Source organism: Trachymyrmex septentrionalis, unplaced genomic scaffold (genome assembly GCF_001594115.1).
Source record: "Trachymyrmex septentrionalis isolate Tsep2-gDNA-1 unplaced genomic scaffold, Tsep1.0 scaffold97, whole genome shotgun sequence".
Taxonomy (NCBI): Eukaryota; Metazoa; Arthropoda; class Insecta; order Hymenoptera; family Formicidae; genus Trachymyrmex; species Trachymyrmex septentrionalis.
The window spans coordinates 369,068-390,918 of record NW_017306160.1 but is presented as its reverse complement, the minus strand read 5'-3'; the positions used below and the strand labels follow the sequence as shown (position 1 = coordinate 390,918).

General features: G+C 32.2%; 4 protein-coding genes across 6 annotated transcripts in view; 2 read left to right on the top strand and 2 right to left on the bottom strand.

Moving 5' to 3' along the window:
- Positions 1-1,390: 1,390 nt before the first annotated feature.
- LOC108756247 (protein MAATS1-like) lies at positions 1,391-4,170 on the top strand. The gene is made up of 8 exons (XM_018499893.1): positions 1,391-1,710; positions 1,837-2,045; positions 2,219-2,567; positions 2,646-2,965; positions 3,075-3,284; positions 3,347-3,642; positions 3,731-3,947; positions 4,044-4,170. The coding sequence occupies exons 1-8, from the start codon at positions 1,416-1,418 to the stop codon at positions 4,125-4,127; spliced, it is 1,980 nt and encodes a 659-aa protein (XP_018355395.1). The 5' UTR covers positions 1,391-1,415; the 3' UTR covers positions 4,128-4,170.
- A 1,134-nt stretch (positions 4,171-5,304) lies between these two features.
- On the bottom strand, positions 5,305-7,816 carry LOC108756249 (F-box only protein 28). The gene is made up of 3 exons (XM_018499895.1): positions 7,622-7,816; positions 7,279-7,527; positions 5,305-6,193 (listed from the first exon to the last, which is right to left on the bottom strand). Exons 1-3 carry the CDS (start codon positions 7,814-7,816, stop codon positions 5,417-5,419), a joined length of 1,221 nt encoding a protein of 406 aa, XP_018355397.1. The 3' UTR covers positions 5,305-5,416.
- Positions 7,817-9,929: 2,113 nt separating this feature from the next.
- On the top strand, positions 9,930-11,574 carry LOC108756248 (CCR4-NOT transcription complex subunit 11). The gene has a single exon (XM_018499894.1). The coding sequence runs from the start codon at positions 10,178-10,180 to the stop codon at positions 11,543-11,545; it is 1,368 nt and encodes a 455-aa protein (XP_018355396.1). The 5' UTR covers positions 9,930-10,177; the 3' UTR covers positions 11,546-11,574.
- Positions 11,575-13,829: 2,255 nt separating this feature from the next.
- LOC108756246 (transcription initiation factor TFIID subunit 3) overlaps positions 13,830-21,851 on the bottom strand; it is a 9,802-nt gene continuing 1,780 nt past the window's right edge. Inside the window, exons 3-10 of one of the 3 annotated variants that reach the window (XM_018499890.1) lie at positions 21,391-21,633; positions 20,099-21,294; positions 19,305-19,898; positions 18,854-19,051; positions 18,679-18,779; positions 18,153-18,480; positions 14,675-14,775; positions 13,830-14,590 (exon numbers count right to left, since the gene is read on the bottom strand). In XM_018499890.1, coding sequence (XP_018355392.1) covers positions 14,455-14,590; positions 14,675-14,775; positions 18,153-18,480; positions 18,679-18,779; positions 18,854-19,051; positions 19,305-19,898; positions 20,099-21,294; positions 21,391-21,633 — 2,897 coding nt within the window. In that variant the 3' untranslated portion in view covers positions 13,830-14,454. Of the gene's footprint in view, positions 14,591-14,674; positions 14,776-15,436; positions 15,481-18,152; positions 18,481-18,678; positions 18,780-18,853; positions 19,053-19,304; positions 19,899-20,098; positions 21,295-21,390; positions 21,634-21,851 lie in introns of those variants that run through there. The other 2 variants (XM_018499891.1, XM_018499892.1) reach the window with 2 other exon arrangements.

The window sequence follows — 21,851 nt, the reverse complement described above, 5'->3', positions numbered from 1 at the left end:
ATATATATACGTATTTGTACATATAAGAATATTGTTGCTCTCGCATTTAAAACTTTTATCAATTAATTTTTAAGAGAATTGCTGTAATCACATATTTATTAATTATTTACTAATAATTAAAAGTTTTTTTAAAATGCAGTTATGAAGTAACGGCATGTGCCAAAGGAGATGACAGTTTTTTTATGTGTGTATACAAATATATTACAAAATTTATCATAACTTACGATTGCATAGAAATTGATATAATTAATGTTGAAAGAGTATACGTTATAGTAATAATTTAAATATATATATATTCCAATATCCATATGAATTGAAATATTAATCTCATATATATATATGATTAATATTTCAATACATTGGAAAAAACGCCCATTATATACTTATATATACTATATAATGTTATCACATATTGATAATCAAATGTTACATAGCTATATAATCTGATGTATATTGATTGTATCAACAGATACAAATATTCTATGTAACTAACAAAGATATATTCTGGTGCTATTGATTTATATGCCTTCTTACATGCATTTTCTATTAATTTAACGAACAAGAAAAATAATTTGATTACATAAAGTTTTTAAATGCTATTGCTTTTTCTGAAAATTCATTAATTACGTTTGTAGGATAATATAAATGTAAACATTTAATCACTGTTAAGTGTAACACAAGTATTCAAAGAATATAAAATATGTATTAATTGATCAACTTTCTGTATATTAATTCTTCCTGTATATTTTCGTTGCTATGGCATACTTAATCCATGGTTTGATCAATATTGGTTTATTAGAAGTCTTCTTACTGCTTCTTACATCATTTGATCGTTACTTTTATGCGTTGACAGATACTTTATTTTTATAGCTTTTGCAAGAATAGGATAAGCCAAACAGTTTAAATGCAACATATAATAAGCTGCTATTAAGTACAATGCAAATTACAGCGGAAAGAAGCATGAAACGTTGTAAGATACATATGTCACATAAGTTTAACAGTTAATCCATAATTAACAATTTTTTAATGATGCATTAGCGGATTATACTGTGTGCAGCAGTAACAATCATTTTAGATTGTCAAATGTTCGGAAAACCAAACTAAGTAAGTGTTTATTAATAGAACATACTTTTGTAAGATTTGAATATAGACATATGATTCTTCTTAAATTTACTAACATTTATATTTTTTCTAGCGAACATGTGAATATTCCGAAAGTCTAGATAACAAGTTTCAAGATTACAGGGATGATTTTTTAGTAAAATACAAATTATGCAATTACTCTTTAAATTTTGAGTAAATCTTTGCTTATTGTTCTTATTCTAAAAATATTTTCTCATTCAATCAAGTCTTGTATATTCAAAATATTACTTTTCTATCAGAGATGTCGATCAAGTTAAGAAATTTTAAACTCTATGCTTTATAGAATGGCTGTACAAGATAAGACGATCGGATCTATTAGCGGAGATACGTTCAAGCATTTTCGAAAATCTATGGAATCCTTTGTAACATCAAAAGTACAGACCGCAGATGTTTCACCACATTGTTTGGAGCGGAAGACTCAGTATGGAATTCTACAAAATACACAGAGGCGATGTTACACTGCATTCTCTAAATTAAAACCATACAAAAATGCAGAAACGCAGACGGATTATAGAGACAGCGAGGTGCAAACTGAACCTTGGGAGCCACCATATAAAATTGTTCCAGGTAACAATTATATTGCAGTCATACTGTATCAGATTCATAGAATATATATAAGTCAATCAAGAAAGCAGAAAAAACAAAGCTGAAAATGCCGAAGTGAGGATTTACAATATATTAATTTTCATTTAGGTCATAATCCTGAAGTATTGACATTAGCTCATCTAACTTGGGAGCATGGTCTACCTGCAGGTGTCCATGAGGTACACGTTATCAACAGGATGCGGATAAAAAGAGCTTGGGAAACCATTCTACCGCCGATAGATACATCAGCCAATATAAAAATGCGAAATTTGATAATAACGGCTTTAGAGATAGACGAATGGGCTTTTCGAGAATCAGTGAGTGTTTCAAAGCATAAAGGAGAATCTCAATCATTTATTTATGTATATATATATTATATATATATATTTTTTTTTCTTTCTTTAATTATATAATAAATAAGTGTAATAAAACTCAGTCCGATTACTTAATCTAACACCTACGTTTCTTCCTTCTTTAATTATAATTTTAGGAGATTCAATTCATAATGGATTTACGTCTGGACCTAATGAAAAATCTTCTACAAAATCGTGAATCAAAATACGAGAAAAAAGTGCAAGGTCGTTTCAGTAGACTTGAGAGCAGACTAAGCAAATATCGAGACAATAAAATTAAAGCTATCAGATATAATCTTAAACGAGATCTGCGAAAATTACATAAGAAACATCGCAACGAATATCAATCTCGCAAATCTGATATAATTGAACGGCATTTTGATCCCAAATCTGATCTATATGCACCGCAAATGCGTTTCGGTGAACATCCCCAGAGACGGCACGAAATTTTACCGAAGCAACTCCCAAGTGAATATCATATTGAGCGTGAGTATATATTTAATTTTATTTAACTATAATTAATACGCAATTGCTGCTATTCAATTTATCGCAATTATTATTTAGAAGAAGAAGATGCAACACTTAGTTGGCTACCCATTATCGAAGAACCAAAAGTAATTAAACATAAACCGATAGACATCTGCATACGAAAAACCAGATGGACGGAGCAAAAACTAAAGCAGCTTCATTCCGATTTGAAAGCTATTCGAATGAAAGTAAAATCTAAAGACGAAGATCCAAGATTAGTAAGACGTGATCACGAACAGCCAGTTTTTCCTACCACACCGCGCAGATCGGGTATATGGGATAATAAGCAGAAACAACGAGAAGAGTCTGCTACCTTTATTCAGAAGTTTGTTAAAGGCAGAGCGATACAGTGTCTGGTAAATTACAAATCCGATCATTCAATGTACTTTTAAAGTAGATACAGAAAACAAGATCCTATAGAATTGTATAATATGAGAAAGATCTTCTATATTTATTATGCTACAGATGTACAAAGGACGTGATAGATGTAGAGAACTAATCGAGGAATTATTATCGACTCAAGTGTTCGAACACGAAGATTACGATGAAAAGACACATATGCTTAATTTGCGACAATTACAAGAGCATCAATCAATGCAGGAAAATCGTTTGTGCGAGATTCTTGATTCCTTAGAGGGGAAGACAATCTGTGGGATATTAGATTTTCTCAGCAAGGTAAGTTTTGTAATCTATTACCGCGAAATAATTCACTCGATTATCTCCTACATTATCTGCAGGAGTTAGTGAGATTAGAAGATGAACGTAGAGCTCACGCCTTTGCCTTGCTTGCCGAAAGAGAAAGATGTATGAGAGAAGCCGCCGAAGCTGGCAGGCGACAAGCAGAACGTAATCGACGACGAGAATTTGATGAAATGTTCAAGCAAATCATGAAAGTAAATGAAGACTCGGTGGAAGCATACTTGGAAGATATTGTGAGAGAAGAAATCGATTGGATATCCGAAAAGGCGGCTAAAGAACATATTTTAGAACTTTGCGATAAAGTGGATGCTGTAACGAAACATGCCGCAGAAAAGTAAGATATGATTGAGCATTGATAACTAATAAATGTATACAAATAATTTCATCAAAAGAATGTATAAAACACAATAATATTTTCGCAGCGCTGATAAGTTAGCAGATGAGGAATTGGTAGCGGATATGATTTATAATTTTGTTTTACCGGAGGTGGAAAAGCATAATATGAGAAAAAAGATTCGCAATCAGCATCAAAGTTATACGAGGAATGCATACATATCACTTTACGAGAAAATTTTAGAGTTACCGCCTATTGAACCATCGCAAGTTGTGAATCAAGAAGTTCCTGTACAAAATGAAAATGTACAAACCATCTGCATGACTGAAGAAATGATAAAGATTGATAATTCGTCTGTACCGTGTTATCTTTTATATAAAAATATCCATTATTTTTTCCAGAAACAAGAAACCGAGGCAGAAGAAATAGAACTTCCAATTCCTAAAACAGATACTAAGAAGATAAAAAGCGAGATTCAGAAATAGATTCACAAAGCGATTTAATGGAAGCTCAATAATATTAAAAGTTGCTTTTTTATCTGAAGACTATTTTGTATTTTTTTTTTATAATAAAAATTAATTATAATACTGTTGAATTTGTATATTAAATTTCCAAATATAATCTATGCTATACAAATAAACATAAAAAATATATCAACATGTAGTTCGATCAATTATGTAACATTATAATGTCTAAATTCTATATTAAATTTATCATATTTTTCAATATTGATCGATTGTGTCAGTATGTGTATATCAGTAAATTAATAGTAACTAAATTGTTTTAATTTATGTACATTACATTTCGAAAAATATGTTTATTTTCGATGTCTCTATAAAATAGTGAATTATGTAATTGGTGATAAAATGTCGAACCAAATCATATTCTGATCAATGTTTAATATGAATACAGTCTTTTGTATACGTCAATGATTATATATAATTTTACATATATATATGTATATATATGTATATATGTATATAAGTATAATGAAATCAATTATACACATGTTAAAGAAGTTGTAACACTATAATTAAGATCAATGACTAAAGTTATTTAATGTTATTAAAACAATATTTTGACATTGTATTAAAATAGTATTTTAATGAAATTATATATTAATATGCATTTTATTAAAATATTATTTTAATAAAATTAATGTACATTTTATTAAAATATTTTAATAAAATATACATTAATATGTGTTATTATAACATAGTTTATTGTCCTTATTCTTTTTCAATTTCTTAATAAATGCACAATAAAATTATATTTTTAATCAATTTTACATCGACATTTATCTAAAAAAAGACATTTTTTAAATGTTTTGTTAATACACATATATATATGTGTATTAACAAAATATCTATATATTAAACATTCCATGTCAGGAGCTTATTATCAAAATAAAAAGTATTCTTCCTAACGAAAAAGGGTATTCTTCCTAATTCACTTAACATGAAATGTTCGATATATATGTACATATCCCGGATACACAGGAATCATAAGTAAAGCACTAATAAACCCAACAAATACTAATTTATATATTGTTTCCTATAACTGGACAAGAAGCAATTTTATAAACAAAATTAACGCTTAAACTTTCTTATAAGTATTACTTGAAAATAACTTTTAACAAGTTAAAATTTAAGTGTACCGAGTGTACGTTGTAATCATTATATCTATTTCGCCAGTTAAAAAATGCATTTTATAAAGAGTATAATAATTCTGCAAAAACCTTTACACTTGAACTATTATTATAAAATGGGCCAAATTAGCGCGGGCATGATGAATCGATGAGATAACCATCTAATGTAGATTTCGAAAGTAAATTCGACATAAATTGTTTGAACTTTACGTCTTTCGCGTCGCTTGACGTTTTTCTTTCTACTATGAGCTTGCGTTTCTTGGCTTGCAATTCGTTCGTCTGTTGAAGCGGCTCGGCATCGGTGTTGATAATATGTGTTTTCCGTTTGCGATTTTCTAACGAATCGGGATTCTGAGTTCCTTCTCGTGCACGACTCACTTCGGTAGTCAAATCTACCATTTTCTGCTCCCATTCCTCGAGATGCTTTCGCACCTCGGCTAACAGTGTGTCTTGATCATGTATCTTTTTTGCCTGTTTATGTAATTTTAAAGTTTGCTGTCGCACCAAATACTCTTGTCTCTGTATCCTAAGTCTCATTCTAGTGATTTCATTTCTCATAGACAAAAAGAACATCTTGTTCTTTTTCGTACGATCATTAATCTTCTTAAAAGTTTGATTAAGCTTCTCGGAGCAGGTTATATTATGATTGTTGCAATGCGGCAGTGTAGAGTTATTTATGTTTCTACCATGAGAGATCATGACGCCACCAGGTAAATCATATGAATTTACAGTACCAACCATGGACGTGCAAATGTTGTGCTTCAGATCTGGCAGAATCTTCTCATCAAAATGCTCCATGGCCATACTGCTTATATCCCGTAATTCCTGAAGTATCTCGTGTGCTCTAGGTGGTGTCTTTGTCTCTCGAATCAATCGAAGAACACGGAAAATTTCATCGATTACCTAAAACATAATGCAATATACTTATTATTCAATAATATTATATTTGTAAGTTGAATGAGTATAATATGAATAAGAGTTTTTCTCTTGGAATATACGAGAAGTATTGTAAGATTCTTATTCTGTAACTCTTAATGAATAGTTATTGGTGCCCTTACATAAGATCTGTTTTCTGTGGCTGAACTAGTATACACTTTAGGTTTGTACACACTGCATGCTCCAACATGCTTCAACATGTTGTGACCATAGAATCTTACATATTCCAACACATTTGTTAAAGAGAGTAGGAGTTATAAAGTGCTTTCCAATTGCAATATCCCTAAGTCGTGCACACGGCGACACAAGTTACATTCCAATTGTCCGTTATCATCAATACAATACTACAGTAAGCTTGTGTCTTCTAGTCAATTACATATTACTAACTCTGGCGGCTATAAATGAGATTGAAGGACGTTGAGTGGCACTTTTATTTTATTTTATTTTTTTGTTTAATACAGGCGGAAAAAGCTATATTTAATCTATCTCTATCTGAAACGGATCTCAATCGTGTACACATTCTGATCCAATTGAATCTTGCATAATGTTACATTTTGTGCATTCCTATGTACGTTTGTGTTAAGATGTGTTAAGCAATTGGAAAGCAGCCATAGTAAGAGCATGTTGGAACATGTTGAAGCATATGAACCTTTTTAGAACTCAAAATAAAATAGATATATGTCTGATAGTTGGAGAAAGCAAGAAAGAAAGTTTTAGAACAATCTAGTATATAAATTAAGAAAACAGACTTATTATCATTGTTATAGTTTTTTATCATATGTAAAACCTAAACAATAACAATGTAATAATGTTAAGTTAAGAGAATAGGAACCTAAACAAATATTTATACATCAAGTAATGATATAGAAAACAATTTTTTATGAGGCAAAAATCTATTAGGCATTACCTAATTAAAGAAATAGGGAGAATAGAGAACAAGAATTTTAATTTATCAGAAACTATGTACTATGGAATATGTAGTTTCTAATAAGTTGAAACTTTTTTTTTCTGTTCTCCATTCCTTATTTTTTTGATTATACACAGCCCTTTACCTTTCCTGGTATAAAGCAACAAACATTCAGATCAACATATTTGATAAAAGTCATTGATAGCATAGAGATTCTTGTTTCTATTGCCGTCAAGATATCGCAATGACGCGCGAGAGGATGACTCCGTCGCTCAGACTCCCTTCTCGGCAGCTTGGTTTTGACAGTGCGGAGGCATTGTGCATGATACTTCTCCATGAGATTAAAGCCACGGTTGAGCAGCTTCTTACAGATTCGATCGAACTGTCTGCAAACCTAAAAAACACATTATAGAACCTATGCTTCGCGAAGTATACATACGAGGAAGTGAAAAAGAATCTCTCTCGTGGATATTAAAGAGCGAACTTACGATCCTATATTTAGAAATTTCATCGTAGGAGAGGTTAGACAAAATCGCCTCCAAGCAAACATCGGGAAGATTAATCAGTTGCAGATGCGCGTAATCGTTCGTTTGTTGCGCGGTAGAATTATATAAACGTTCGTCAATCATGTCACCTGTTCCTTCCCATTCCAAGGACGACGCGAAATGTACTCTCTTCATCATGAAACCCAAACCGTAAACGTATTGACACCAATTGACACGATCAACTGCACCGGGGTGCTGCCATGGTGAAAGTATAAAGATACCTTTTCATGGCGGCGATTAGCAACTTTTATAACGATCGGAGAGTCACGTGACTCCGTCAGTCGCTTGAAAGTCGTCACTGTCAGTCGCTTCTGTAGTTCGATTTGATTAAAGTTATAGTGACAATAAGCGATAATCGCTACAATTTGAATTTATTTTATCAAAATGAATTTTATTAAACCATGCAATTCCCGTTCTGCTCAAACAGGGGTCCACCAAAATCTTCTTTTTTTGTATGTTTTTCAATCCGCAGACATAATTGCAACAAATGGTGCACTAAACAGTCATTTCTTCCTAATCTCTTCTTGCTTTTTCATAATTTCTAAACATTTCTTTTGCCACTCATAGTATTCCTGTATATATTTAACATTGCGACTATACTTGGCAGTAAAGGACATTATGATTTGAAGCAAAAAGAATTGTAACGAAAATCAATCGTAATATCTGTAATCGCTACTTTTCATTGCGCATTCCATTTTCGCGATAGCAAAAAAAAAAAAGCAATCGATGAGTTTTGTCGCTAAATTTCGAGCGATTTAGCGATGCAAAAAAAGTACTTTAAGGATGTGCTCTTGCATTTTGAATATAAAGCTGACTTTTCATACGCAGCACGCTGCGGCAGCAATTCGTAACTATTGGTTAAAAATTTTACATGAGATGCACTTCCGACGCAAAATACATTTTGCCGCAGTTTATTGAAGTTCAACCGAATGAACAACGAGCAGCAAAGAATTTAAAGAGAAAGTTTGTCGATTTCCCGATCACTCACTTTAGAATATAACAGATGAATTGTTGTCATATGCAGTTTAGAATTGCATGATCAAACTTATGGCGTTTTCGACCCGATCAAGTTTGTACCAACCTGGATTGAAGTAATGATGTTTCGTGCTCTATTATTGGTAGAGCGTGTAACGTCAACCAATAGCGAAGCATTTTCTAATCCAAATTGGTGCAAACCCGGTCAAACTGAAAACGCTATTAGCGAAACTTTTCGAGCTGTGATGGAATTGTGAAGCACTCAATAAAAAAATTTATTAGTGAGGACTATGTACTGAACAGCTACAACTATTATTACTATAGAGTAAGAGCGTAGCATAGTAGGTAGCACGAGACTGCTATGCCAGGGGCGCGATTTCGTAATTGGCCTAGTTTCCATCGAGGGTTTAAACCGGATCAGAGTGTAAGAACCAACTACAGTCGAGTATTCCCATAAACATATGGATAAAGAAAATCATCCAATCATATTTTGTCTTTATAACAAAAATGTGATTGGATAATTTTTTTTATGCATATGATTATGCGACTATGCAGGTTGTATGGAATGGCCCTAAGAGTTAAGACCGGAAGAACTATTGCCGGAAACAGTATAATTCCAAAATGATTGACAGTCGATAGACCGATTTCGGCGTCTTCTATACTATGAAACAGTTGTTCACATCAATTCACAGATTTACTACCGCATCGAAAGTATCTGCAAATGGCGGCGTTTAAAGAGAAATCTGACCAATCAGAGATCGATATTCCTTATGACTTAACTTCTTACTCGAGAAACTCTAGCGGATATTTTATATGGTGAAAAAATTGTGCAACGATACCGACCGACGACTGTCAGTAAACGCAGAGGGTTTTCTCTCTGGTAGACGTGTAAAAAACAGTTACGGAAAATTGCGCCTCAAATTATTCCTTTCACCATGTGAAAAACTCTTAGTTTGTTTTGTATATTGTTTACAGCTGGATCAAACGGTCAGCTGTAAAACAGGTTCCAGTGGATTGTTTAAAACTATTTCCAGAACATTGTTTTAAAATAAAAGGGTTAAAAATATTCGTCTGGTTAATTCTCTGTCCACGAATACGTTGTAGCGATTGCTACATGTGATGGACGTCGATAAAGCAGGAAACTCACTCAGGAGGAGGCCAGACTGGAAGCTATTTTTTTTGGTCGGCCGCGGCGTTTCTTCTCGGTCCCAACATTACTATAAGACTTATCAGTAAGGCAATGTAGTGGGGACCCGCCTTAAACGCCCTGAAATTAGTTTAGGTGGATGTGCTATTTAAAGCAAGTGATTGAGGCAAGTGACTTTCGCGAATCTGAATGAGTCCTCCGTTTGGACCTCTGGTGGCCACAACGTATAAATATTTTCATGTAAAAGAGAAAAAGAGAGAAAATTTTAGTTTCTTATTTTGTTTGACATGACATTACAATGACAAAGTAAATATAGTGTCTCGTCGAAGAAAAGGTATACGTTATTTCACCAAGTAACAAATATTTCACCAGCAAGGATGGCACTTTCTTCGAAAGACATTGTGAAACTGTTGGATCTACTCAATGAGGAAAACTTGGACACCACCTTAGAGAACCTTTGCAATCAACTGCATCAGAGCTTTCCTAAGGAAGAGCGCTTTAAGGTTGGAACAATATTGGTGCTGCAGTTGCAGCAGGTCGATCTGCTGCCTAAGCACACTCAACGTATTGTAGCATTGACGTTGCTGTTTGACTTGTACCGAGGAGAACCACTAGCTTCTACGCCTTTTGTTTCTGTATTTGTACAAATGCTAAAGTCTCAGGAGGACGTTAACAATGGAAGCTCGAAACCATCCAGTCACACGGGTCACATACCATTCCTATCGAATTGTGAGAAGAACCTACTCGTCAATTTGATGGGATATAATCAGAAGGACGTCATCAAGAAGACACCACGCCAGATTGTGGATGAATTCTCATTCTCTACAGTACCATCTATTGATCTGACCAATTTGCAATTGCAATTGGCAGAACATCAGTCTGAACTGCCAGCCGTCAGCAAATGCGGAAATCCTATAATATTGCCTGACATGGATCACTCCAAAGGAACGGAATACGACGCGGCTACCGTGAGAAATATAATAGAAAACCTTGCTACTGGTGATCCACCCTTATGTAGGCAGAGTTATCGACCAGAGTTTCTAAGGCTTGTACCACCGATTTATCATTCTATCAATGAGATTGCTTGGTTCCATATCACCGAACCAACTCAGTTTACAGTCGAGTATGATCCTAGTATGTGCGTGTCAAACTGCGTCAGCTTTGAGGCACGTAAACTCATGGGCAAAGCCTTCAAAAATGTTTTAACCTTGATGCAACAACAAAACTTGATCAGTGAATTGGAAAAGGATCCAAAGCTCGTTTATCACATTGGATTGACACCACCCAAATTACCAGATCTGGTTGAGAGCAATCCTCTAATAGCTATCGAGGTTTTACTGAAGCTAATGCAATCCAGCCAGATCACAGAATACTTTAGCGTACTGGTGAACATGGAGATGTCCCTTCATTCCATGGAGGTCGTGAATAGATTGACTACCACTGTAGACCTACCGACGGAATTTGTACATTTATATATCAGCAACTGTATATCCACTTGCGAGACTATCAAAGATCGTTACATGCAAAACCGACTGGTGCGACTTGTTTGTGTATTTCTGCAGTCCCTGATAAGAAATAAAATCATAAATGTGCAAGAACTATTTATCGAGATTCAAGCATTCTGTGTGGAATTTAGTCGCATTAGGGAAGCAGCCGCATTATTTCGACTCTTGAAACAACTTGAGTCAGGTGATACTGGTGGACTCAATGCTCCACCTGCAAGATGTAGAACTGATATGTGTTAAAACGTGTAACTATATCTATAAATATTATCTGGAACATTTATATAAAAAAAGTACAATTCAAAAATTAGTTAATTAAAGAATATGATAAAAATGTTTAATAGGAAATATTATTTATTAAATTCCAATTAGATGTATACCTATATTCTTTATACATCTAATCGGATAAAATGATATTGAAAGTTTATAATCCTTCATAATCACTGGGAGTCTAGGGGATTCCAAAAAAGTTTTATATTTTTAAGGTCTTTTTTTAAAACGAGACTTAAACTATCATTTATCCTAAGTTCAAAATACTTTTTTTGTACCTTCGGCCACATATTGCTCCCTGGCCATCAGTAATCTTAGCGATTTTTTAAAATATGTTAAGATTAAAAACTTTAAAAAGCCACTGCATTTTCATATTCTATAATGTTTAAAGTATGTTCAATAATTTTTGTGATTTTAAGAAACAAAAGTCATAAATATGACAATCAATTAAAATATTGGGATCATTTTGCTCCCTGTGTGACCAACGAAATTCTCAGGAGGTGACCATAAAGAGTTAACAATAGGTATTAAGTGAAAATAAATTAAGAGTTAAAGATCTTGGTGTCTAATATTTAAATGAAGCCTCAGTGATTGAATTGGTAAGACTCGTGAACTTTGAGAGATCCAAGTTCTCGAATTTTGGCCGAGATATTTTTCACAATAAATCCTTTACAATATTTGTGAAGACACTCATGAACAACAGTAATATTAAATTGTTTGTCAATTCAACTTGTGATATTACATACTTCGACTTCATAGTTTAGGACTATGTTTCAAACTTGTTCAAAACTAACAAATAATCGATATACAATTTTGCTTGAATTGAAAATTCATAAAAAAATATTATTAGACACCCTCCTTGACTAAATATGGTCCTCTTCACTCATTTGTGTTTATATTATAATCAGAAAATAAGTTCTTAAATATTGATCATGTATAAAAACACTATCAAATGTAACATATAATAAAAACCATGTTTAACCATTGTTTAACAAGACATGTCGAACTTTTGTCTTGTTGAACATTGTCTTAAAGGAAATTTTAGTTACAAAGTTTATACGATCTTAATGTTATATGTAGAAATATAAATTTGTTATATGAAGCATTGAGAATAATATATTTGCATAAAATACTTCTAATCTAGAATTTAGCATGCATTATTTTTTTATATTTTTTGGCGACGTTATGTAAAACATTCTATTGTGTAATAAACAAATATCTTTTAATATATGTAAATAACGAATTTGTAAAATTGTAAAATTTTGACATATTTGTATTTATTATATTCCAGACTTCAAGTACAAAAGAAATGAATTACAATAATAAATATCGCAATTGATACAATTTCGCTTTATGTTCTCTAAACAAATATTATTTATTAATATATACATATATATGTATACATACATACATTTCATGATGTTGATTGGTGTATAATCGATAAGCTTTTCGTTTTAATATTTATAGAAATGTTATAAAAAATAAACAAAAATTTATTATATGCATTAAACATGCACATAATATGCATAAAGTGATATATGACAAATCTCACAAATTGTTACAATTATAAATGTTGATATGATAAATGTCTATTATAATTTAATACCTTTGTATAATTAATAGATATGCATGATCCGATACGACTCAAACAATATTAACCATGGTATTAGCAATGGATCGTGACACGGCGATAATCCACAAACCTAGCATTATTTAAACATTGTTTATTAATTTTTATAGACAAAATTATATAGATTGCAACATTTTGATCAACGTATGATTGACACAATTCTTATGAGTTAACGTTTGGCCTTATTGCTGTTATTGAACTAACAAATAATTTTGTTTATTTTAAATCATCCTCGGAGACACACGGTTTATATTACAAACATACGTCAGAATTAAATAATTTTTCACATCTTGTACATGCAACACAATTATAATACTACAAGTTATTAATGCATAAATTATAATATAGTAACTGCTAATATAACACAATAAAATCGCTATCAAAATAGTTTATTGATTTTACTTGCAAATGGATGTATATACCTTGTATGCACCTATTGATCATAGATATATGTATATACATACACACACGCGCGCGCGCGCGTGTGTGTATATATATATATACATACAAATGAAATTAAATATAATTATATCACTAATAATAATTTATACGCATAACTTATTATACATAACTGATTCATATACGCATTAAAAATGGACATTACTTTGCATTTTTCGAAATGTCCTGCATATTTTATTTGCTAATATAACATAAGCGAAAAATATATAATTTTACTAGAGCTAAGAAAATATACTACAAATTTGTCATTTGTGTAATAAGCTACACAACGTTTATGATACAGTACATAGATATAAAGTAGAAAACCGAAAAAAAGATCTGTTCAGAACCACAGTACAGAGGTATTCCATTAACAACACTTATTGGTATCTTCAATATCACTGACATATAATTTCTTATATTTTTCTTGTAATAATTTAAACACCGATAAACATCGTTACTGCATTACAAAACAAACAGACATAGAATGTCTGCATGCTGACATAGAACAGAATCATTTATATTTGTCCCGTAGTTTACAAAATACAATTCCTGCTATCTAAACTACATTGCACGACATAACAATCTTCTACTTCTTTTTTACAGTCTTCACTTTTACTACACTTTTTGTAGTTTTCCCTTTAGCCGCTATCGATTTTGTTTTTAGCGGCTTGATTTGCATCTTAACATCATTCTTGGGCATCTGTTTCGTTTTTATACTCTTTACTCCGTCTTTGTTATCTTTCGCTTTGACTTTGGTAATGCTTGGTATAATTACACCGGGTCTTATGCAGTTAGACCCGGTTGACTTATACTAGGCCGTTACTTTCACTTTCTTTTTCCGTTTTTTCTTCTTTTTATCGTGAAGTAATTCTTGTTTTTTCGCTATACAAAAGCGACAATACCAATCCTCATCTTCAGCCGGTGGGACTTGCATACCGACACACACCCTGAAATATTAAAAACATAATAAGATTGTTGCTATTTTTATTAATTTCAACGTTATGCGATGTAAATTATAACAAGTTATTTACCAATGATACCAAGCATCACAATCATCACAGCCGATCATTGGCGAGCCATCGTCCTGGTTGCCGCATGCAGGACATATCCACACTTGCCGACCTCCTCGATCCTGGAACACTCATCTCAGGATAAACGGAATTCAACGAGAATTTTTATTTAAACCCAACCCATCTCTCACGAAACTCTGGAGTTTTGGAAAATCATTCAGACATTTGCCAACGTTTGGATTTCTCAAATATTTATTTTAATGGAACATGTTTCTTGATAATGTATTGAGAATTAGTCAGTGGACTTCAAGTTAAGATATTCTGTCATGCTGTCCATGGACATTCCCTCTTATCATGAAGAAATATTTCAATAACAAAACAAAGATACTAGTAGCTTATAATACTTTCTTATAAAATTCCCTCTTAAATAATGTGTGACTTATGTATCTCAATGAAATAATGATTTATAATGATAATATGAGCCGGAGATGAACTTGTCTCTTCTTTTTTAAATATTCGATACACATCCTTTAAACCATCCTAGCTTTTTATCTAAATCACTCCTATGTATAAGGTAGCTAGCGTGCGCATTGTTTCTGCATTTATATTTTTGCATTATACGTATCATGTTGCAACTAACGTATTATGAAGTATGAAAACTAATTATCCATAGCATCGGCGCACAGAAAATTTCTTGCAATGTTCTTTAAAAGAGGTGTAAAGCGTACTCACCACGGTAGTGGTTGGTGTTGTAGGCAACACGTTCCTGCCATTTTCTTTGTCTTCTTTAGCATCGTCCTTTTTAGGAACTGGATCTGCTTTCACCTCTGTACCGTTAAAACCGTCGGTTATATTCCTAACGGGTCTCTCATGCTAAATGTTTTTATGCAACGTGCAAATCTCATGCAATGGTTTGCTTTTTTACATTTTTTACTACATAACTTTCTTAATATTTTCTTTGTTATCTGTTAGTATACTCATAAATTATGTATCAATGATCGCAAACTATAAATGCATATTCACTAATTAAATGAAGAGAAATAAATGAAAAAAATCATTATCATTATATCTTGAGTTAAGTAAATTCTGAATAAGGTTTAAAAATAAGACGTAAGATGTGACATTAGTAACTGATAAGATACATGCTCTCTAATGCTACTTAGTTAATAGTCAAGCGGCAAATTCAGTAGTGACATACAAGTCTTAATTGCATCTTGTAACTATTTGTACGTGAAGAATATATGTTTGCGCTAATGTGACTGCATTTGCTAGAGAAGAGAAATTAATGAGAAGCATGAGCATATTATTAATAAAAGAAAGATATACTATAAAAGAAATTACTTCTTTTAGCATATATGGAAGAATAAATTGTTAAAAATGAATTGTATATTAGTAACACACACTGGTACTACTCGAACTTTTACAGTGTATACTAATAAATGAAAAAAGTGGTAGAATTTACGGTAACAATTTAGTTAAATATATATTAACATTAAGGACATCCTGCGTTTTAAAGTTATTTCAATTGATACTCGATACCAATCGTGGTACATATATTTACAATAATGCCTCCATAAAATTTGCATTTATATTGTCAACGGATATTTGTTCATTAAATCTGTCAGAATATTATTTGTATAATTACATTATAATCGCTTAAATTTGATAAGAAGAGACAAGTATATCACATTGTATGTATATGTATATGTATATATATGTACACACGCGCGCGCGCGCACACACACACAGCAGCATATACATACATACACATACATATATGTATATATGAATCGTAATAGTTGATCTATGTAGAATATATGGATGATAAAATATTGACGATAAATGTTTTATTACTCTTAAAATGCATGATTAAATAAATTTTCTAAATTAATATTATTTATTTTTTATAAATAATTATGTCTATTTGCATAAATGCAGCAATTCTATAAATGGCAAACTCAAGATGCAGCTACTCAGAAAAGATTGTATATTTAAAATATTATAAAATATATGTCAAATAAAAAAAATTATCAAATTTATTAATCAATATATATTCTATCTAGAGAATATTTTTTCTAAAATTTATTTCCATATCATATATATGTAAGTGTAAATAGTACTTTGTAACAGAGGTGGACTAGTCTACCAGTCAATCCAATACATGCCCGATGAGCCTGTTGCAATAAGCCTCCAAAAAAAGAATACAAGAAAAAAATTGAAAATGCTTTTCTTGGAACCAATCATACATGGGTGACTCTGCTGAACGTTTTTGATGCCCTGGTTAATTTTGTCGACACTATTTAATTTTATGAAGTGCTTATATTTGAGTACTTCTTTAAATAAATTGTTATTTATTATTATTTAAGTAAAACAAATAAATAAAAATATATACACAAATAAACATAAATGAACAAATCAACATTTAAATGAACAAATAAATTGCTATTTATTTGTTCATTTGATCATACGCACGTCTAAAACTTGTTATTTGAAATACGAGGCTCCTATTACCATTTGCTTAATAAAATTTTTTATTCCAGTCCGCCCCTGTTTGCAACGTCTATTTTATAACTTGAGATTATTTAAACTTAATATTTATAAAAATGTCTTTTCTGAAAAGCTCTCTATACAAAATAAGTCTTGCGAGGCAGAATAGTAAAAATAGTAAAAATAGAATGGCAAAACAAGCGTTTAGATTCAATTTGTAAAAATTAAGAATAAAAAAATATTTAAGATTCAATATATAAGAAATATGAGCATTAAACTTAAAGAAAGTAAGTAATAATTGCAACATAAAATACACAGTAAGTCTAAATATAGCTATAAGAGAGAATGTGTACTACATTCATTATTTGGACAACATAACAATATATCAAAAGAGAGAGCGTGATTTAAGGGAAAAAGGGAAATATGATACCGTCACCACAAGATGTAAATGCATAGATAGCATGAACAGGAAATTGGAATTTTTGGATAGGTTCGTATTGAAAATAATATCGATGGGTTGGGTTCATCTCATTATACAAGATTAAGATGTCAATAAAATATTTGCAATAACTTAAGACAAATTATTCTCAAACTGGCATTGTATAGGATAAGTATTTATAAGATTTTCCTATAAAAATTAATTAAATCTAATTTAATTTACTTTCAAAATTTTATATGTTTCATTATCTATTAATTTATTTTTCATTTATAAAAGAATTTTTTTATAATTCCAGCAATATTTTTATACAAAAATTAAATAGCTTTTCTTCTCTGTATAATTTAAAAACAGTCAAACAAAAGTAATATTTCTGCGCTTTGAAAGAATATATTAAAAATTGTGAAAGCTTTATAGATTATTTTCTATGTAACTGCACTTTAATCATAAATTCAATTTACTTACTTTGTAAAATTTTATAAAGTTTCTGTATAAAATATTTCCATTCTAGATTTTGAATTATGATGTAAATTTCAGTGATCTTTAGTATGTAAATGTTATAAGAAATGTACTTACAAAATAATATGGTGGTTGTTGTGGCGGCACTAGAGGATTCGGGAGTTTAGAAGGATTATCAAACTGAGGTGAAGGTATTGGCTCACTCTGAGATAGATTTTGGAAGTTAGATTTCTTTGCTCGAGGAACTGATGCAAGTGGCGCGCTAGTAAGAGAGAAACAGTCTGTAGGAAGAGCAAGGCTTCCGTCTAATATTCCCTCCTCTGTTTTCTTACTTGCTGACTTTTGCTTCGGTGGTCGTGTTACCAATGCCGATATTTTCGCCAATTCTGGACTAGGTTCCCGCTTAATTTCTTCATCGGGCTTTTTCACAAGTGCTTTAATAGTGCTAGAAAAAATAACACAATTATGATTATCTATATGTCATAGCATAATATAATAAAGCATAATATAAAACATAATATAATAAAAATTTCTTTCTTCGATAAATCAATTACACATATTAAAAAGCTAAACAAATTTATATTATGATTATATTAAATAGCTAATACATATATTTATTAATAAGAATTTATTCATAGCTTACATTTTTTTCATAGGGGCATTATCTGGAGTTGCCGGCCTAGGAGAAGCTGTACCTAATTTTAACGTAATTTTTGGAACAGCTTCTGGATTCTTTTCTTCCTTCTGTAATAAAACATGTATAATAATTTCATTATTGTTATTTACTTTTCATAATATTAGAAAAATCATACAAATACCATATTTTTCTTATTTGGATCTTTCTCCTTTTTCTTTTCCTTTTTCTCTTTCTTTTCTTTGAGTTTTTCCAATTTCTCGCGTTTCTCAGTCTTTTCCTTCTTTTCCTTAATCTTTTCGCCTTTATCTTTGTGTTTCTCTTTTTTATCTTTCTTCTTCTTTAATTTATCCTTCTTTTCTTTCTTATGCTCTTTAGACTTCTGAAAATGTTATAAATTGTTATATGTATAAAAATATAATCAACATGTTCTATCTCAATCAATTAATCTGATAGTTTTTACATATGCATATAAAAGTTATTAGATTCATTAAGATAGAGCGTAGTAATTATAACATCAATGATGAATGAAAATAAACATAGTATCGTGCGTAGGAGTTATCTTTATCGGGATATTTTAAAAATGTTTTTTAATATGATTGAGATAGAACATCTAATAAAATATGGTCTCCTACCGAATTTATTATATCATTCTTCTCTGTTTTCTCAGTTTTAAGATTTTTCGATGGTGGCACTTGCGCAACAGGTACTGTTGGTGTAGCAAGCGTGATTGGAGCGAAAGGTGCAGACACTATAGACGGTGCAACACCTACAGGCAGTATCCTCTCAGGTACTTTCATGAAAGGCAATTCTTTATTTGGCTTAAACATTTTCGTAAGCTTATTATCCACCTTCTCTTTATCCGCCTTCTCATTTTCGGCTAAAATCGACGGAGGCGTTAACTCGGCCGGCGGAGGAATTAGTGGCTTCTCACGTTCTATAGGTTTAATTTTGGACAATGGAAAATCTTCGGGCTTTATGGGTGGATTGGAAAAACGCGGCGGTAATGGTAAATTGGGCATGGCGGGATGAGGACCTGGTCCACCTCGTCCAAGTGGCATTGAAAATCGCGGAAACATCGGAGGAATTAAACCAGGTGCCGAAGGAAATGGTGGGAAAAAGGGGAACGGAAGTGTGATCGGAAGAATAGGCTGTATTGGTTCGGGTGCCTGCGGTGTCTTGGGCCGATCCGGTATATCCAATTCCGTTGCATCATTCGAGGGTTTCGTCTGAAAAACAACAAATCACCAGCAAGATATATTAATACTGAAAGTTGGAAACATATTAAAAAAATGTAGCATTTAATCAAATTATTGCTGGAAATAAAATTAACTTTACAATCGATAAAAAAAGTTATAAAATTTGTATACCCAACTTTTTTGATTCCCTATATATATTCCTAAATAATGTTCCATAAAATGCATCTTACCTTTTTCGGACTGATACATTGTTTCGGATTCTTCAATTTAGGTTCTTTCTTTTTGCTACTCTTCTCTTTCTTTTTCCGCTTCTGTTCCGGTACCATGGATACATTTAATTCGGGAGTTTTTGGCGTACTGGGCGTACCCGGCGGTGAAATGTCAGCATCATCAAATATGTAAACATCCGACGATAAACTCTGCACATCTGCCAAATCACTGTCCGATTGTATGTGCACGTCCGGTGTATGAGGTGTTTTCTTCTCTTCGCGTCCTCCTTTCGGCTCCGCGTCGTTTCGATGTACGTGCTTCTCCGCATTCTCGACATCTATGATCAACTCTGGCGAATTCTCACGCGAATCCAGAATATCCTTGTACTTGTGCGGCTCCGTTATCTCTTTGTCTTTTTCTTCACGTGGTTTCGATATCTTCTTGAAGATATTTAGTTTCTGTTTATCCGGCTCCGATGGCAACTTGTCAACAGTTTCCTCCTTCTTTTCAACAGCGGGAGAGACGTCTATTAACTCTGCTACCTTTTCGGTCTTGACTTTCGGTTGCGTTGTCTTCGACGCCTTCGGACTACTGGTGGCTGATTTCGGTGACGCGATCTTCGGCGTAGGTGGTCTGCTACTACCCGTAAGTTCTTGTAACGTGGTAGATTGTCCCTTACCACCGCCTGGTTTTAACGGTTTTAATTTGGCCAGCTCTTTCATGCCGACTAATTTCTTTACTTTGCTCTCGTCAATCTTGTCCGGCTTGAACAGTTCCTTCGTGCCTTTCTTCTTCTTGTTTTCTTTGTCAAGCTTACGATTCTCGGGAGCTTTCTTCACAACTTTCTTCGGTTTCTTATCAATCTTCAATTCGGGCGGTACCATCGGATAAGAGCTTGGTTGCGGTGAATCTGATCGAACTTGATGCGGTGTTCTCGCTTCGGGTAGCTTTCCTTCTCGCGCGGGTGATAAAAAACCAGAAGTGGTCATCATAACACTGCTTATCTCACGTAATGGTCTACCTTCCTCTAAAACTTTCGCACGCTTTACCATGGGACTTTCAAAAGACACCGGATCGCCTGGTCGTTTGAAAACCACCTGTGGCGACATCCTATGAGGTGACGCATTATTTGAATTGCCTGATGATGTTCCACTGCTAGATGTCAGATCTGCTGTACCATTCATTAAACTTTCATTCTTATCAGGTATGTATTCCTCTGCAATTATTATAAATTACCAATAAAATGTAAATTAATATAAATTAGCATAATTTATTTCTAAAATTATTGAATAAACACAATATAATTTATTACCTTCGGTATCTGGATACATAGCTGGTAAATGTTCATGTATGTGCACTGGTCTCGTGACAACTTCACGACTACCCGGCTTTAAAAAATTTAAATGATTTTCACGTCGAATTGGATATTGTGATACTTGTATAGGACATTGAACAGAATCTACATTTTTCACATATTCAGCTAATTCCTGTATATCAATGTTCATATATTGAAATGTTAGTCCTAAGTCATCAAGATTCGGCTCTGTTCTTCCCACTATAAAAACATAAATTTAAGATTTGCAAAGGAACTTAAATTACTCAACAAGTTAATTTACTTTTATAATAATTATACAACTTATTTAGTTATCGATATTCTAAAAATGAAGAAATTTAAAAAATGTAGATTTTAGTAGTATCCAAAATATATTCAAATCTAAACTCTTATTCCATATAAAATATATAAAATACATAAATATATAAAAAAAGGACGAA